At 48.0% G+C, this 17183-nt stretch overlaps 5 protein-coding genes across 6 annotated transcripts in view; 1 reads left to right on the top strand and 4 right to left on the bottom strand.

Moving 5' to 3' along the window:
• Positions 1-130: 130 nt before the first annotated feature.
• sgf29 (SAGA complex associated factor 29) overlaps positions 131-17183 on the top strand; it is a 42448-nt gene continuing 25395 nt past the window's right edge. For both annotated transcript variants that reach the window (XM_088437870.1, XM_088437871.1), the window contains exons 1-3: positions 131-765; positions 4988-5043; positions 12824-12976. The gene's annotated coding sequence lies outside the window, so the exon portion shown is untranslated. The remainder of the gene's footprint in view (positions 766-4987; positions 5044-12823; positions 12977-17183) is intronic.
• On the bottom strand, positions 174-2679 carry LOC148411072 (keratin, type I cytoskeletal 50 kDa-like). Its single transcript, XM_088437873.1, has 8 exons — positions 2236-2679; positions 2074-2156; positions 1804-1960; positions 1480-1641; positions 1243-1368; positions 645-719; positions 432-580; positions 174-353 (listed from the first exon to the last, which is right to left on the bottom strand). Exons 1-8 carry the CDS (start codon positions 2632-2634, stop codon positions 221-223), a joined length of 1284 nt encoding a protein of 427 aa, XP_088293999.1. The 5' UTR covers positions 2635-2679; the 3' UTR covers positions 174-220.
• Positions 6351-8893, bottom strand: LOC148411073 (keratin, type I cytoskeletal 13-like). Its single transcript, XM_088437874.1, has 7 exons — positions 8088-8893; positions 7630-7712; positions 7271-7427; positions 7027-7188; positions 6840-6956; positions 6505-6725; positions 6351-6432 (listed from the first exon to the last, which is right to left on the bottom strand). The coding sequence occupies exons 1-7, from the start codon at positions 8520-8522 to the stop codon at positions 6351-6353; spliced, it is 1257 nt and encodes a 418-aa protein (XP_088294000.1). The 5' UTR covers positions 8523-8893.
• On the bottom strand, positions 9095-11506 carry LOC148411074 (keratin, type I cytoskeletal 50 kDa-like). Its single transcript, XM_088437868.1, has 7 exons — positions 11063-11506; positions 10461-10543; positions 10212-10368; positions 9980-10141; positions 9594-9719; positions 9301-9521; positions 9095-9228 (listed from the first exon to the last, which is right to left on the bottom strand). Exons 1-7 carry the CDS (start codon positions 11483-11485, stop codon positions 9135-9137), a joined length of 1266 nt encoding a protein of 421 aa, XP_088293994.1. The 5' UTR covers positions 11486-11506; the 3' UTR covers positions 9095-9134.
• LOC148411075 (nucleoside diphosphate kinase A-like) lies at positions 14438-16507 on the bottom strand. Its single transcript, XM_088437903.1, has 5 exons — positions 16422-16507; positions 15541-15669; positions 15375-15476; positions 15188-15300; positions 14438-14630 (listed from the first exon to the last, which is right to left on the bottom strand). Exons 2-5 carry the CDS (start codon positions 15655-15657, stop codon positions 14513-14515), a joined length of 450 nt encoding a protein of 149 aa, XP_088294029.1. The 5' UTR covers positions 15658-15669; positions 16422-16507; the 3' UTR covers positions 14438-14512.

Consider the following 17183-nt stretch of genomic DNA (forward strand, 5'->3'; position numbering starts at 1 on the left):
TCTCACATTTAGAATTACATTTCCGAGACAGAAAACATTGAATTTTGCGCTCCCAAATCCCATGAAAGAAATTTTGAACGGAACTTTATTACAAAATAGCCACACCCGGAAGTCTTTTCCACACAGGCGGTGTAGCCATGGCAACGGCAAAGCGTTAAAAAGTCACGCAAAAGTTATCGTTTCGGTTCTTTATTGCTGTTTGTACGTGGCAATAATGACGTTAGCGAGACATGTAGGAGGAGGAGGAGGACGCGGTCTTGGAAGACGAGGAGATCACTCTGCCGTCGATCACCTCCTCTACCACGGTCACCACACGCTTGCCGGAGGATGTGGACGTTGAGGAGGCGGACACGCTGCCGACCGATCGGACGACAGGATTAAGTGAGGCGGGCCCATGGGCGTCGGCGATGACGTCACGGCGGCCGACTCACCTGCTGACGGTCTCGCCCTCCAGAAGACGGCGGTACTCCGCGATCTCCATCTCCAGACGCGTCTTGATGTCCAGCAGCATTTGGTATTCCTGGCCTTGGCGCTCCAAGTCAGCCCGCAGCTGAATCAGCTGCTCCTCCAGCGAGGTCACCTGCGGGACAAGAAGTGACGTCTTAACACGCGCTTCTGCTTCCGGCCTGGAGCTAATTGCTCACCTGCGCCTGGAAGCCCGTCAGCATCATGGAGTAGCGGCTCTGCGTCTCGGCCAACGTCGCCTCCAGCGATGCTTTCTGCACAAAACGAACATAGCAAACGCTCAGGAGAGAGGAGATAACGGTAAGTCACATTCATGGAATTCATTGTATGCCGCAAAACTTTTCTTTTTCACGCCGAATTATGCTAATGTGTAGCATTAGCGGGTGCCTGAGACTTCAGGAGAGTGCAACGATAAATGCAAAATGCTTCACTTTCATCTAACTAATCGTGTTTTGGTTTGTCCTTCCGTTCACCATTAGTTTTTGAAGTGTTGGAAGTACCAGCTATTGTGTCAAATCTCACATCACCAAGCAAAACAACCTAAATATTTTTTGGTGTGTTTCGAGAAAGACATTCTATATTGTCTTGGGAGTTAGCCTATTCATTTGTGTCCACTGCTGTGTCCATTTTGTCTCAGCAAGACAGCAAAGTGAATTTCATCCCACCCAAACATATGACACATCAATAGAAAGACTAAGATGTCCTCCACTGAGTACGCAAGGACCTTTGCGCTAAAGTCAAAAGATCACAAGCAAGTGTCCAAGTGTAGTGGTTTACCATGCCCAACATGGACTGCAGTTCTATCTGGAGCGCCTGCAGTGTCCGTTTGACTTCCGTGACCTCTGACCTGGACGTCTGCAAGCTTATCGTCTGCGTCTGCACTTCTTTGTTGAGGGCTTCCATCTATGAATAGACACAATGAGGTGATGTGCGTGCCACGCACATACTTACGCACACACACACACACGCACACGCACACACACACACACACACACTGGCTTTATCGCACTGCACCTTGGTGTTGAACCAGGCTTCCACGTCTCTGTGGTTCTTGGCTGTGATGGCCTCGTAATGTTCTCTGATTTCGGCCATCATGGCTGACAAGTCCTGACCCGGGGCGGCGTCCACCTCCACGTGCACCTGACCGCTCATCTGAGCCCGCAACGCCAACAGCTCCTGAACCGGTGAAAGGCAATAAAAGCACAAGAAGATGACATAGAAGCAATGCAGAAGGAGATCTGCAAGAGAAGAACAAAGAACAAGATATGTACAAGAAGGAGGCAAATAAAGAAAGAGAAGACTTGAAATTCCAGAAGAAGACGCAGGTTTTCAGTAGACCTCCTCATGGTTCTTCTTGAGGAAGATGAGCTCCTCCTTCAGGCCTTCAATCTGCATCTCCAGGTCGGATCTGGCCAGGGTGAGCTCGTCCAGGACGCGACGCAGTCCTGCGATGTCGGCTTCCACCGACAGACGCATGGCTAGCTCGTTGTCGAACCTGCGGCGACAGACCAGAAGATGAGGGTGATGGACGAGTGGGATGACAGAAAGCCCCGCGCGTGACGCGTATCGAGAGAACGGCAATGGATTTGGTAAGGAACTTGGACTCACTTGGTTTTGAAGTCTTCTGCCGCCAGCCTGGCGTTGTCGATGCTCAGGTGGACCGCGCCGTTCATCCGGGTAGCGTCCTGGATCTGCAACAAAAAACGAGTTTAGCGGTGGGATTTTTTTTTTTTTTTTTACAAGAACGGGATGTGAGAATTTTGCAGTCACCTTGCCGTTGAGATCGGCGATGGTAGCAAAGTAGGCGGCGTAGTCCCGGCTGGCCGGGCCGACGCGGCTCTCCAGGAACTGGCGGATCTTCAACTCCAGCTCGGCGTTGGCCTTCTCCAGGGAGCGGACCTTGTCCAGATAGGTCGCCAGGCGGTCGTTGAGGTTCTGCATGGTGAACTTCTCGTTGCCCAGCAGGCCGTCGGTGCCGGAGGCGACGACGGAGGAGAAGCCGCCGCCCATTCCCGCCGAGGAGATGCGCACGTCGGAACCGCCCGCGCCGCCGTAAACGCTGCCGGCCCTCATGGCCATGATGCGGCCGCCGCCCATGGAGGAGCCGCCGCCCATGATGGACCCGGTTCGGACGGACCTTGAGGAGGAACGGGAGATGAAGCTGTTCATGGTGGTGTGCCGATGCTCGCTGGAGAGTGAAGAGCGGGTGCGCGCCGCCGCCTTTTAAAGAAGCGCCGTGTCAATCGGCCAGGTCAGTCTGTCACTCTGGTATGTGGGTGTGGCGAGCGAGGGGGGGGGCGGTCACCCTTGACACCTACTTCGAACCGAGAGTGTCACTCTGCTCAGGAATGAAAACCGACCGGTCCGACTGGACGCACGCCACTTTTGCTTTTTTCTATCAGCGCAGCTCTTTGGACTCTTGCCCTGTTTCCACCTCCGCCTTTCTTCTTTCTTCTCGCTCTTTCTGCTTCATTTCTGCTGTGCAATCAGCTTGATCTGCGTGCATGCTGTTTGTCTTTGAGGGTTAGTTGCTACTTGATTAAAATCATCAGATGATCAAGTCAGACTAGATCAAAAGTCAGTGGTAGTCTGATGTGCGGTAGTCCAGTAGTTCTCAGTCCTCTTTCTGCTGATGGACCCCCTGGGAAACATTTCTTCCAGTCAAGTAACCTCTTACAACTGCGATGGATGAAACAAATAAAACATAACTACATCCAAGTCTTCTTTGATAACTGGTTGTTTCTTGTTTGACGTTCTGCCAAAAATACTTTTGGCGTATGCTTGTTGTTTTTCCTACAGGAATCTATGAGATTATCCGCGATTCTGAGATGTTCTTGAAGTCATTTAAACCCTCACATTCTACCTCTGCAACTTTTTTTCCTTTCTTGAGGCTCGTGTAGTCAAGACCACATCAACCAAGACCAAGATATTATTGGGAGACTATCAAGGTAGAGGCAAGTCCATGAGTCTTAAAGGTTGATAGACCAGAGTCAAGACCAAGGCTTCTGAAGTTTGAAACCGAGACAAGGCCAAGAATTTTGAAGGTTGACAGCCAGGCAAGATCGAGATTTTTGCAGATGGAGACAAGACAAAAACCTTTGGGGTTCTAGACCGAGGCAAGACTTAGAAAGCTGAGCCTGAGGCAACATCAGAGCTTTCGGAGGTGGAGACCGAGACAAGATCAAGGCTTTTGAAGGTGGAAAACAAGACCGGGACGTTTGGTGGTTCGCAGCCAGGCGAGATCAAGACTTTTGCAGGTCAAGGCAAGACCGAAACCTTTGGGGTTTGAGACCGAGCCAAGACCAAGGCTTTTGAAAGCTGAGGCAATATCTTTGAAGGTCAAGACCAAGACAAAATGAACATTTCTCAATTTGTCTCCTACAAATTCTGCAATTGGTAAACGCAGCAGAAGTAGAAGTGGTCTCGTCGGTCAGGCCTTGATCAAAAATCCCCATTCGGCACCGTCCCGGATCGAGTGAAAATGCCTCGGCCGGCCTCCGAGACCAGAACAAGCGGTCTGGAGACCGGACTCCAGAAGGAGACGGATCTGGAGGAGCGCAACGGTAGTTGAGGCTCTTTGGCCCGGAGCTGATTTACTGCCATTTCTTGACTGCTTGATTTGCAAACTCGCTGACAGAACATTTGTCTTCTGATTTATGAAGATTGGCGCTGCTCGGGTTTCACGAAGCAAAAGTCTCGTTCGATTTACGCGGACCGCGCCCTGGATTGGTCGCCGGGCTTTTTTAAACCGTACCCGCAGTGGAGGGAACCGCCGCATCATCGATCACATTTGAACGGACTCATTTGCGTCATTCTCCGAACGGCGCGAGATTGAGCGCGGCCGCGTGCGAGCTGTCAGTAACAAGCGCTCGTCAATCAATCGTCGCGCCGAAGCTTCTGAATGACGCTCAACCCGACCGGTTTCATTCCACGCACCGCTGCACAACAGCTACAAGTTACTACAACTTGTTTCTGGTTTTCCCTCTTATCCAGTAACTAATTGCAGGAAACCAAACTATTTGAAACATCTGTCAGTGTTGAAGCGGAAGACATTTTTGGACTGCGCGAGATAATATTGGAAGTGCAGGGGCAAATTTCTGATTTACAAATTGACCTTGTTACTGAATGACAAAAGTCCGATGTTAACTTAGAAAATCAAGGATCGTGTCGGTCTACAGCCGTGATCTCTAATATTGGCGTTAACGGTCCGTTCCGGACTCCGCTTCTGCTCTTACATTGAACAAATGTGTCATATTTTCTCATAGGTACTGTTACTGACTATTGTTCTTTGTTTCACTTATATTATTCCTGCTGATATTATATTGAACTCTTGGTTGAAATGTTGGAATTATAGCAAACGAGAAAAATAACTTGTACAGGTGCACCTTTTAGTACTTTTGTATGTTTACAGTTCATGACTTAACAGTGATGTGTGTAATTAGATTTTCTTTGAAAAGACGTTTCTGTGAATTATTGCTAAAAATTCTTGAATATCTCAAGTATTTTTTTTTTTTCTTGTCAGGATGAAGAGCGGCCTGCTCTCAAGACCCGCAAAGCCTTCCAATGGAGCGAGTTCATGTAAGTTTCAAATTTATTTCCCACAGTCTAATTATCGATTTGATAGCGTTTATATATTTTTTTAAACTCAGGTTTTAGAGTCGCCAAGGTTCACCTTTCCAAATCCCGAGTGATATCAGCATATTTCCTTCCTGGGATTTGTCGATAAGAGGTCTTCTGACGTTCAAGTCGCTTGCTGCTAGCTAACTGATTAGCCATTTTATGTTTGTCATATTATTAGATAAATATATTTTTTGAAACGTAATACTGTGGTGCAGAAGTTTGCAGTTGCAAAGTCATGCATTGGATGACAGGGCTTCCATTTAGATTTCTAGCTTTAATATTATTGGTATTCATCCCCAAAAAAGCCGAATACTCATAATGCCATGCAATGTTATTGTTTTTCATATTAATATTTCGACGATAATGGCGCCATTGCTATGCGGATTAGGTCACCTAAATCCCTATCGAAGACTTGAAAAGTTCTGTCCAAGCTTCTTTTGGCGCTTCATTTTTAATGTCTGCTATAATAACATCAACTATGGTCACATGACCGTGGAACATTATGCTCCGCCCATGTGGATTCCCTTGGATTTCACACCTTTTCTTCGGTTATACATATTCAGTTTACGCATGCATACGGTATGCGGTAGTCAAGGGTTCCTGATGCTAGCACGATTAGCATGATTCCAAAAACATGCTAACAACTTTAAAGACCGACAAGTTGACTATAGGTGGAAATTCCAGATTGCCCCCTGGGGGTTTTTGAAGGAACTGCAGTGGGTATGTGAGATTTGAACAGGGTTTCTGCAGTTTTTGCCATATCTAAAGTATGCAGTGAAAAGAAAAGAACAGTACCGTTTTCTTTTCAAATAAAGAGCAAATTAATAGGATCATGAGGCAACTCACTGCTAAAATGTGTTATAGCGACTCATTTGCTAAACAGTCTGTGCCTTTATTTCGTTAAATTTGACATGGAAGTGCATTGTCTTTACTGGCATCATTTTCTGCCGATCTATCTTCTGGATTTCCATATGAAAAATACAAGTTCTGGACTTGAATCTCCCCGCGCGGACGTTCCACGTGAACGTTAGCTTAGTCTCACTGGAGAATAACTTGTCGAGTCTTGTGTATTTGTGTCTGTCACGGGATAAAGAGATGGCCCCGCCTCTTGGCAACATCAAACCCACCTTTGACCTTGACGGAAGAAGCGCTGGAAAGAACGGATGGTGCGTGCGGTCAATGAAAAAACACCAAAGGCTTTAGACTTCCTTTATTGAAGGAGGCGACCTAAGACGGAAGTATCATGTTGACGTTCTTCCCGTTCCTCATCTGCTGCTTCTACTGTGGACCTCCTGTACGATGACGACGCGAGAGTTTTTGCTGCTGCTGGTGCTGGTGCTACTGGTGCTGCGTAGGACAAAGCTCGATTCAGTTTACTTCTCGCTGGGATTTCGCATGGATTTGCCCGAGTCAAGTCACCTGGCGCCCTCCCCGTCCATCAGGCGGCGGTACTCTGAGATCTCCATCTCCAGCCTGGTCTTGAGGTCCAGAAGCTCAGCGAACATGATCTTCTGCTTCTCGATATCGGCCCTGAGCTGCGCCAGCTGATCCTCCAGGCCCCCCACCTGCCTCTGGTAGCCTTGCATCATGGCGCTATAGCGAGCTTGAGTCTCGGCCAGCGTTGCCTCTAGAACCGCTTTCTGCCAGCCCGGCCATTTGGAGCAGAGTTAGGCGGACGACAGAAGATCTACTGCTCACTCTTCAAACAGACGTTCCAAGTTATGGACAAGGAACCGCGTCGGTGGCATCGTCACCTGGCTCAACTCTGCCTGTAGCTGGATCTGAAGGTTCTGGAGAGTTCTTCGAAGTTCACTCATCTCGCTCTTGGTCGTCTGCAGGTTTACGGTCACTTCCTTGTTGAGCTCGGCCGTCTGCGGACATAGGCCGAGATTTGCTTCATGTAGACGTTCTTTGCTCCCTCTTAAGAGTTTTCAAATTCACCTTGGCCTGGAACCAGTTGTCCAGGTCTCTGCGGTTCTTGGCAGCGACAGCCTCATAATGATCACGGATTCCGGCCAAGACTGAGGCGATGTCCTGCTGCGGGGCGGCGTCCAACTCTACGTTGACCTGTCCGGTCATCTGGGCTCGCAGGGCAATAAGGTCCTAAGGGGCGTAATGCTTGTTAGGACATCTCGTGCAGCCTTCAATGAATTTGGGGTCTTCCTAACGCAAGCCCTGCGCTCACCTCCTCATGGTTCCTCTTCATGTAAAGGAGTTCCTCCTTCAGACCCTCCACCTGCATCTCCAAGTCGGCGCGAGTCATCGTCAGCTCATCCAGAACCCGCTTCAGACCGGCCGCGTCGGCCTCCGCCGCCTGGCGCATGGCCAACTCGTTCTCATACCTGAACACAATCATTTTCTCACATTTTGGATGGGATGCTAATATATCGTCTCTCCGCCCCGTAGTGGTCATCCCAAAAGATGGAACGGAAGAAACTGGAGCATTTTTAGCCAAAACGTAAAATTTTGAGTCCAGTTGCCTCTGTTCGACCATGTCAAATTTGGGACCGTGGATTTGAAAGCGCGTTTTGATGGATCACTCACTTGACGCGGAAGTCATCTGCGGCCAGCTTGGCATTGTCAATGGCAAGTACCAGGGCAGCGTTGGCACGGGCGCCATTTTGGATCTGAATGATGACAAGCGGTGACGGTCTGACATCTTCTCATCAAAATACAAAATTCCAACTAAGACAGGACAGACCCTCCAACCCAACTGCTTTGAACAGGCCCGTCTTGATCATGCAGTTATTCCTGATTAGTATTATTTTGAAGCGACCCGCTAATATTTGATGAAGACACCTGAGAACTCTTATTTCTTGTTAAGACGTCTCCTTACAGTAAATATGAGTACTGTGGTTGGGATATTATTGTGGTGGCATTGAACACTCTCAAAGATTCAAAGAGGAACTTAAGCGACCTTATCAAAATTCGTAGATTTGGTTTTGAGAACGTCCACCCCCCCCAAAAAAAAGCTAATGCATGCACTGTAGGGTTCAGCTCACCCCGTCTTGCAGCTCTTTGATTCGCACAAAGAATCCGGTCCAGTCATGGCCCTGCGGACCGGTTTTGCTTGCCAGGAAGTTCCTGATCTTCAGCTCCAGATCTGCGTTGGCCGCCTCCAGCCTGCGCACCTTCTCCAGATAGGACGCCAACCTGTCGTTCAGGTTCTGCATGGTGAACTTCTCGTTGGCGGAGATGTCGATGGCGTCGCCGATGCTCATCATGCCTGCGCCGCCCATGCCCGAGCTAATCTTGGACACGCGGACGCCGGAACCTCCGGCGCCGCCGTACACGCTTCCGCCGCCAAAGCTGCTCTTGGACATGTAGGCCCCGGAAGCGCCCACGCCGCCGTATACGCTGCCGCCGCTCAGACTGGCGCCGCCCAGGCTGCTGACGCGGGACGATGAGATGTAGCTGCGGTTAGAGACGCTGGCCATGATGAGGACACTCACGAGACTGAAGACCTTCCGTGACCACGGAGTCTTATAAAGCTTTGATGGTGGGGTGGGGCGGGGGAGCGCACCCTGCCGCTGGAATGAACACCATCTTGGAAGGCTTGCGGTATCCCGGGGCCAAGAAAACGCCCAGTTGACATCCCGCGGCGCTGCTATGTTCTCACCTTACGCAGTCTCGCGGCGGTGTCAGCGAACACACCCCGCTGCCCTAGGTGACAACCAGCACCTCCACCCCACCTGTGAGGTGCCCCCAAGCTGTTTGACTCCAAAATGTCGACTGGTTTTGCTGGTCCGACGAGTGCCGGTAATGATTTGGCACGCCCGCCGTGACCACCCCCGGCGACTTTCGCGCCTCCAACTCAAGCATCCGCTTCAAGGTCGGTGACGCCACGGACAGTATAATTGCGCCCATAATTCATTTTAACCGTACCCACGCTAACTGTGGAATCGTTACAATAACTACAGCGTCTGCGACGGTACTGAAACTAGCATCGTTATGTGCAACGGTTCAACACTTGCGCTAGCTAGTTTTTCACAAAAATCACATCCCGTCATTCCAGTTGTTTTTTTTTATTGAGACTCAATGGTGCCCTATCATTCGGATGATGAGCTGTCATCTTCTTCGTCATCATCTGAGGCCTCTTTGACGACGACGACCGCATGCTGTGTGCGGCCGATGTCCGCCAAGCTGAAGTCATACGAAAATGAGGTGTCAAGATTGTATTGTTTGGCATCTTGGTGTGACCGTTGCGCGTCCGACCTCATCATCTCCCCGTCGATTAGTCGTCGGTACTCTGCGATCTCCAGCTCTAGCCGGGTCTTGATGTCCAGAAGCTCCGCAAACTGGGCCTTCTGCTTCTCCACGTCAACTTTGAGCTGGGCCAACTGCTCCTCCAAGGACGTCACCTGCCTTTGGTAGCCCAACAACATGGCGGCGTAGCGAGATTGTGTCTCTGCTAGCGTTCCTTCCAAAGCGGCTTTCTGACAAAAGAGCAATCAGAGCAAAATTAGAAGCGCAAAAGATGAGGTGAAGAAGTCCCCTGAGAAGCTCACCTGACTGAGCTCCGCCTGCAGTTGGATCTGCAGGTCCTGAAGAGTTCTTCGCACTTCTGTCATCTCGCTTTTGGATGTGTGCAGGGTCTCCGTGCTTGTTGCCACTTCCTTGTTGAGTTCGGCTGTCTGGGATGTTGACCAGGGTTGATACGACAAGAAGGAGAATCATCTCTAGCGCCTTGCATATTACCACACGAGGAGCTCTTCAGAGTATTGGCGTCTTGCTCAAGGACACCAAGGCCTACGGTCTCCAGGAGGGTTCTTAGCAGCACTCTCACCTGCTCTAGGTTTCTACCTTGAACCGAGATCCTCAACCACTTATTCACGGCTTTCCTCATGTAGACATAAATACTTTTAGCAAGCCAGCGAGAAGATTTTGCATTCACCTTGGCCTGGAACCAGTTGTCCAGGTCTGTTTGGTTCTTGGAGGCGACATTCTCGTAATGTTGCCGCATTCCGGCCAAGACGGCAGAGAGATCTTGCTGAGGGGCGGCCTTCAACTCAACGTCCACCTGTCCGTTCATCTGAGACTGAATTTCGAGGATGTCCTGTGGGCGGCGGAGATGGTCAAAGTAACTTCCCGCTTAGCTTTCAACACTTCGCTGAAGCTGCTTTCACCTCCTCGTGATTTTTCTTCAGCTGGATCAGTTCCTCCTTCAGACTCTCCACCTGCATCTCCAAATCAGAGCGACTCAGCGTCATCTCGTCCAGAATCCTCTTCAGACCCCCCAGATCGGCCTCCACCGCCTGGCGCATGGCCAACTCGTTGTCGTACCTCAAGTCAAACAATTTTCGATGAAGAAATACTGCGTAAACTCTGAAATAGTTGGCCTAGGGTGTGCCTTTAAGATGACTGATTGGACTCACTTGACCTTGAAGTCATCCGCTGCCAGTCGGGCATTATCGATGTCCAGTTGGAGAAACGCGTTGGTGCGAGTGGCGTCGAAGATCTGAAGTACAATGTTTAGAAAAGGGATGATCACGCTCTACTTTATGGGATTACCAACACTGCTAATGGACTATAATACTAATAGTGGTACTACTACTGGTACTGCCCTTGGTAATAATAGTACTGCTAGTAATAATAGTGGCACTGCTATTGATACTAGTACTGGTACTGCTAGTGGTACTGCTTGTGGTAGTAATACCACTGCTAGTGATACTGCTAGTGGGACTACCAATACCGCTAGGAGTACTATTAGTAATACTTATAGTGTTACTGCTAGTGGTACTACGACAACTACTACTGGTACTGCTCGTGGTATTGGTAGTGGCACCACAAGTACACTAGTAATCATAGCGGGGAATTGGTGAAGATGTGAAACCGCAAATTTACTCGGATTTGTGTGATGGTACGATTTCACTTGCAGTGTAGCAGAATGGGTTTTCGTCGCGAACGGAATGGAATTTTCCGAACGCGTCAACTGCCCGCGCGACTGCGGCCGACCGCGGTGTGTGTGGCGACTGACCTGGTCCCGAAGGTCTCCGATTTGCCGGTTGTAGGCGCTCCAGTCTCGGTCCTCGGGCGCGCCGGCACTCTCAAGGAAGTTTCTGATCTTCAGCTCCAGATCTTCATTGGCCGCCTCCAGCTTTCGCACCTTCTCCAGATAGGTTGCCAAACGACCGTTAAGGTTCTGCATGGCCGCCTTCTCGCCGTCCGACACGTCCAGGGCGTCGGCCAAGTCAAAAGCGGCGCCGGCGGAGGAGAAACACGAGGGGGCCGCTACGCTGGAGATGCGGACCCCTCGGCCCCCGGCGCCCGCATAGACGCTGGGGGCCCGCCGGGCGCTGACCTGGCTTCCGGCGGAGAAGGCAAACGAGCGAGCGAAAGATGCCATGATCAAGAGACACGCGAGGAACGGATGCTGCCTTTTTATCCCGCTGTGAGTCATGGAGGGTCCGGCCCCCCCGGCGCTTGAGACCCCCACCGGAATTTGAAGCATTCCGCACTCAAACGTGCCCCTTCATGCCCGGCATTTGCAGAATGATGAGCACAATGGACTGCCTCAACGACAGACCTTCATCTTGAATTTGAGAATCAGTTGAACGTAGGCTGGAGAACAATTCGTAGGGAGGAAGAAGTCATGGGGAAAAGAACAATCCAAAATCCCCCTTTTGCGGCTTGTGTTTCCTTGGCGTGTTTTGGGGTCTTCACGTTAGAAAGCGAAGCCCATGCTAACTGGAATTTCCATCATCTGATCGTCCCGGTTTTAGCTCACCATTCCGATTGTTTGCTCGCCTTGGCAGTATGCTTGGAGCAGGTTATTGTCCATCTGCACTGGAAGTTCTCAAGAAGTTCTCAAAAACATGTCTGAATGGGACATCATCAGACTGCCTCTTTGGACCTCATATGGACACTTCAAATCAATACTGATTATTAGTAGCCAAGGAGGCCGGTAACAGGTATTTGGAGCTGATATTGATTTTCGTTAACTCCTGGGGGAAATTTTGACCTGACTGCGGCTTTTTGATGTTTTCGATGTGCGATATCGAAGGAAAAGCATGAAGAAACACTAAAAGGGGTCTTCAAAACATGACGACTTTCAATATGCCATGCTGCCGTGCTTGCAAAAGGGAGGTTGAGAGGTTCACCCTATAGGTGTCAAATTGAGCCCATGTCAGGCTCATTTACTGCCTCTTTATGAAGTCATTACATTTATTCGATTCTATGAATTTGAATCAACAGTTAATATAAATAACGGACACACAGGGTCTCGGGATACTGTATGCATGTGAAAATGGCGGAAAAAAATCTTCATATGCAAATTTTTCCCTAAGGTATGATGGAGGTGACCCAAAGAGTGCCTTTATACACAGACATGCATACAGTACAAACAACGCAGGCCCACACTCGAATTCATGTGAACATTCACACAATGCATGCAACACACACATACATACACACATACACACCTACATGAAGAATTTTTTTGTTGCGGGTGTGGACACTCCACGTAACCTGCCAATCACCTTTTCGCTGAGCTTTGTGTACTTTAAACTTTGTGTGTGTGGTACATTTCCTAGCCTTATTTGGTTTATTTTTATTTTTTTGCCCTCTTTGTTGACTCCTGTTACACTTAAATTCCACTTTCGGCTGATTTAATCCCTCCCTCGCCTTTTTATTTATTTATTTTACGTTCCAATTTCCACTTTCTTTGGACTTTTGTTGTCTTTGATATATTTTCACGTTTGGTGTTCATTTGGTGTTTTGTCTTTTGGCTCCATTATAGGATCCAGCGCAAGGATATAATCAATGTTTTCTGCACGAGAAGTCATCTTGATCGGCATCTCCTAGCCCCGCCCCCTCCGCTCTGAACCAGTTTCTCATGACAACAACAACGGCTTACATAACATTCAAGAAATCAACTAATGAAGAAAAAGAGGTACATTTACAAAATGAATGAATGTGCTTGAGTTTTGCATTTTTTTTTCGGGGGGGGGGGGGCAAAATAAGTCACACCCATAATACATCGCGGATGTATAATTTTTTATTCAAACATCTTTGCCTGATATAATTGGCCTTGTAGCACTGAAAAGGATGCTATGTTTGAATCTTTATTCTTCCCGTAGCCCAAATAATGATACATCATAAAAAAAAAGTCATATTATTTTATTGTCAGTGTGCGTGAATGGGCGTGTGAGCCGCCCGATTGATCGGCTGGAGATGACCCCGCCCCTCCCTCACCCGAGTCAGGATCAAACTTGTTTTGAGGAATGTGCGATGATCGAGGTGTGCCTTTGTCATGGCAAAGTGTGTGTAAAAACCTGCTTCAGTCATTTTAGGAAACACACACCCACACATTCGCGTGTTTGCGGTTCGTGTGTACGTGTGTGCGGCCATGTTGCGGCGATGTTGCAACAATAGCGGAGTAGGATTATCTTAATTGTTGTAATCAATTGCTCAAATGACTGCTCACAATACCACTTGCGAACGTGGCTTGTGTGCGCGTGTGTCTAGTTGTGTGTATATTGTGTGTTCATGCATGTTTGTACTCTGTGTTTCTGAAGGTTTTCAAATTTGTGCATGTCTTTTTTTTTTTTTTTTTTAGTAATTTATTACAGTCCATTTATGGGGTTATTTCAGAACATATTGGTACTTTACATACAAGCTTCTCTGCACTTTTCTGCACAAAATATTTCATATGTAATATGCACACATAATACATGGACTTTGATTAGAGTTTTGCAGACCGTTGATATCAAAGAGTTAATATCCATCTCTTACATTTATTTATTTCGTTTTCCTCATGGGTCCTTCACGCATTCCAGTCTCCATGTCGGCCATAATCCTTGTGTTTTTATTTAGTTTTTTTTTTTTTTTAAGTTCATCTAATTGTAGAACTCCAATAATATTATATAACATGAATGTTTGATATAAAAAAAAAAAGAGACATGTTATTAACGGGGAATAATTTAAAATGCCATGATTTATTTATTTATATGAACCTAAAGGTCTTGGTATCGGTATCAGTAATACTGGTACCAGTATTTACTTTGTGTTACTCGATATTGTGGCGTCAATCATCTCCGACTCCCAAGAACTGTAGATTTAGATATCTTAAACAAATTACAGATTGTAAAGATATTTTTTTTAACCTGGAAAATGTGTTGTTGGTTTGCTTTGTTTTTTTTCTTGCCAGGTGCAACGTTTTGTATTCTGGTATGAGTAGGCCTGCGTTTAGGAGCTTCGGAAGTCATGTTTTGCTAGCGACGGCAACAGTGCCACCCAGTGGCCAATTGCTTGTTTTTGTCACGTGACCTTGCGCTCTGGCAAATCCTGCTGGCAAAAATGTTCTAATGAAGTTGTATTTCCTGTGGCGACACATCCAAATTGATAGTCACAATGCAGCCCAATCACACGAGGCTTTATTGACAGGTGCTTTTCATGACCGTTGAGTACCGCGGCACGTGCGTGTTTTTCACTCGTAGAGCCAGGCCTGCGCACAGGGGGTGTAGTCCACCATCTCGTTAGCCTTGAACCACAAATCGATCTCACGCTTGGCGTTTTCCACCGTGTCGCTGCCGTGGATCACGTTCCTGAAAAAAATCAAACCTTAGCACGCATGCTGGAACTTTAGCGGCAGCATCGGTTCACTAATCGCCTAGCCAATCAGTCATTACCGGTAGCATTAGCGCAAGTACTAGTCACCTTTCCGATTTGCAAAACATTAACATCAGTTTGGATATTTATCTCTAACCTGGATTACTTTAACGTTAGCGTTAGCATGGATGACAGGAACTGAACAATATGGCTTGTCATTAGTGATCTTTTTAGAACATTCACTAGCATGAATGTTGACCGCTGTTAGCATGGATGCTACTCTGTTATATGAATGATGCCATTAGCGCTGATGCTAGTCACTGGGCTAAAGTTATTTTTTTTTTAATCACGGAGGCTAATTATACAGCTGTAAACCCATTTACTACAGATGGCGTGTCGTTAGCGACGTTCTTAGCATAAATGCTACTCTCTAGTTTGAATGATTAGTCCCTAGTGGTTTTATTAATGAGGAAAGTTATCATGTAACTTGATGACCATTAATGTTGTTAACGCGGACGCTAATCAGCATCGCGCACGACAGCCAAGCGCTCACCTGCCGATGTCGATGCACAGGTCCCCTCGGATGCTTCCGGGTTTGGACTCGGCCGGGTTGGTTTCACCCAGCATCATTCGCGCCAACTTAACGATGCTTCGCCCCTCCCACACCTGTGCGCCACATCGCCGTCATCGCGGCGGCGTTTATGACAACGAGCTCGCGCGACGCCGACTTCATTTGTTACCATGGCGAGGACGGGTCCGGATGCCATGTATTTGCACAGTCCGGCGTAAAAGGCCGTGTCCTTCAGGTCTGCGTAGTGCGTCTTCATGTGGTCTTCGGACGCCTGCCGCAAAAAAAGTGACGCAATGACGAGGGAAGGCTAGCTTGGCGCGCGCAGCTTCGCTTACCTGCATCAACTTGCTGGCGACCAATCTGAAGCCCCTCTGCTCAAAGCGCTTGATGATCTCGCCGCACAGGCCCCGCTGGACGCCGTCTGGCTTCACCGCGATGAAGGTTCGCTCCATGTCTGCTTTGAGCTGCACGCATTACCATCATCAGGCGTCTTTCCGCATTTCGCCGCTTAGCAAACCCGCCTCGCAGTTCTGCTTCCATGGCTCAGTTACGGTATATTTGACAGTAAAACAAATAACAAAATGCGGATTTCATATATTTCATAAACAGTAGATAAAGTTAGCATGCTAACATTCGCGAGCCAACGCGCTTATTGCTAGCTTAAATGCTAGCAATGCCTGGGATGTAAGTAAAGGGGAAAATAGGCAAAGGAAGTGAGAAGTGACATAAAATAATCGGCACACTCCAATCTGGCCGGAGAAACAGAATATTTAGAAAATGGAATCTTGAAGCTTCAATATTTTTATTTCAAGGATTTTGTATTGTCACTCCTGAAATATGATGAACCAGTTCACCCCTGCCCCGCTGCCTTTATCAACATACCAGCGCGAGCCCCGCCCACTTCGAAGCTAACTTTAGCGTCAGCTGCTTGTGGATCATGTGACAAGAGGCAGAGGTGACAGCTGACATGATCAGACCCTTTAACCCCGCCTCCTGCCCCATTCAAATGAACATCCACGCCGAAATGAAGCGTAAATGACGCCTCTCAATTCCAAACGTACGAAATTAGCATTTAGCATGCGCTTGGCATGGAGAAGAATGAAAACACAAAGGCCATGTAGCACGTTTTATTCAAAATGAGATTTTCCATCATGTCATCTCTGACCTTGAAAACAAGACAAAGCGAAACAGAAGAAGAAGAAAAAGGCGGCGTTACCTTGAAGAGGTCGTCAGTCGGTCGGTGGTCGAGAGCTGAGCCAGGACGACGAGCGGCGTGCAAAAACTTTTAAAGGCGGAAGGTGGGGGTCCACCGGTGGGGAGGGGTCAGCGAGCCGAGCTGTCCTATTGGACGAGCATCCCGACGACGGGGCGGGCCGCTGACTCGACTTGATTGGTCTCGGCGAAAACAGCTAGCCTAGCTTAATTAGTGGGATTGGGTGACTCTGCTGACTTTGCCCCCCTAATAAAAATAAGCTCCAAGCCTAACGAAGTCCGAATGGAAAAACACGAGACGCGCATCCGATCGGTCGCATACTTTGCCTATTTTTAGCTTCTCGTTTGAAACTATGTATCCGCTTCGTACATACATTATTAGCGCATAAACACCAATAGCATTCTTTCCGTCATGATGAATCAAACATGTACAAATTCATATACAGTACACACGTTCAGTATTATTATTAGTATTATTCGGTATTAGTATATTTGTGTGTGCTTTCCATGTTCAATTTCTTTCAGACCGAAACCAGTACAAGTATTCAGTTTTTGAGGACTCACCGATACCTCTCGTACTTTTGATACAAAAACATGACAATGCCAAAACAATGAGCAAACTTTATAGCCTATGACTCGCCTATAGCGCCAACTACTGTCGAGGAGGTCCACAGCCTCCACGATACCCCAAAAGTCTGGGTGAATGCTGTAAATGTTTTTTTGACACCATTCAAGGAAGAGTGATTTGTCAGGCATATCAACTGAG

Source organism: Hippichthys cyanospilos, chromosome 16 (genome assembly GCF_059441005.1).
Source record: "Hippichthys cyanospilos isolate Australia breed blue-spotted pipefish chromosome 16, RoL_Hcya_1.0, whole genome shotgun sequence".
NCBI classification, from domain to species: Eukaryota; Metazoa; Chordata; class Actinopteri; order Syngnathiformes; family Syngnathidae; genus Hippichthys; species Hippichthys cyanospilos.

Excerpts from the sequence above, each read along its gene's own strand:
- LOC148411072 (XM_088437873.1), bottom strand. The coding sequence starts at position 2,634 with ATGAACAGCTTCATCTCCCGTTCCTCCTCAAGGTCCGTCCGAACCGGG. Across the intron at positions 1,961-2,073 it reads GCAGAAGACTTCAAAACCAA|GTTCGACAACGAGCTAGCCA; the intron begins GTGAGTCCAAGT and ends CTGTCGCCGCAG. Across the intron at positions 1,369-1,479 it reads AAGCCTGGTTCAACACCAAG|ATGGAAGCCCTCAACAAAGA; the intron begins GTGCAGTGCGAT and ends GTCTATTCATAG.
- LOC148411073 (XM_088437874.1), bottom strand. The coding sequence starts at position 8,522 with ATGGCCAGCGTCTCTAACCGCAGCTACATCTCATCGTCCCGCGTCAGC. Across the intron at positions 7,713-8,087 it reads TCAAAGAGCTGCAAGACGGG|ATCCAAAATGGCGCCCGTGC; the intron begins GTGAGCTGAACC and ends GTCATCATTCAG. Across the intron at positions 6,433-6,504 it reads ATGGACGGGGAGGGCGCCAG|CACCAGTAGCACCAGCACCA; the intron begins GTGACTTGACTC and ends TGTCCTACGCAG.
- LOC148411074 (XM_088437868.1), bottom strand. The coding sequence starts at position 11,485 with ATGACTCACAGCGGGATAAAAAGGCAGCATCCGTTCCTCGCGTGTCTC. Across the intron at positions 10,544-11,062 it reads TCGGAGACCTTCGGGACCAG|ATCTTCGACGCCACTCGCAC; the intron begins GTCAGTCGCCAC and ends ATTGTACTTCAG. Across the intron at positions 9,229-9,300 it reads ATCGACGGGGAGATGATGAG|CTTGGCGGACATCGGCCGCA; the intron begins GTCGGACGCGCA and ends GTATGACTTCAG.
- LOC148411075 (XM_088437903.1), bottom strand. The coding sequence starts at position 15,657 with ATGGAGCGAACCTTCATCGCGGTGAAGCCAGACGGCGTCCAGCGGGGC. Across the intron at positions 15,301-15,374 it reads CCGGACCCGTCCTCGCCATG|GTGTGGGAGGGGCGAAGCAT; the intron begins GTAACAAATGAA and ends TGTGGCGCACAG. Across the intron at positions 14,631-15,187 it reads CTGTGCATCGACATCGGCAG|GAACGTGATCCACGGCAGCG; the intron begins GTGAGCGCTTGG and ends GATTTTTTTCAG.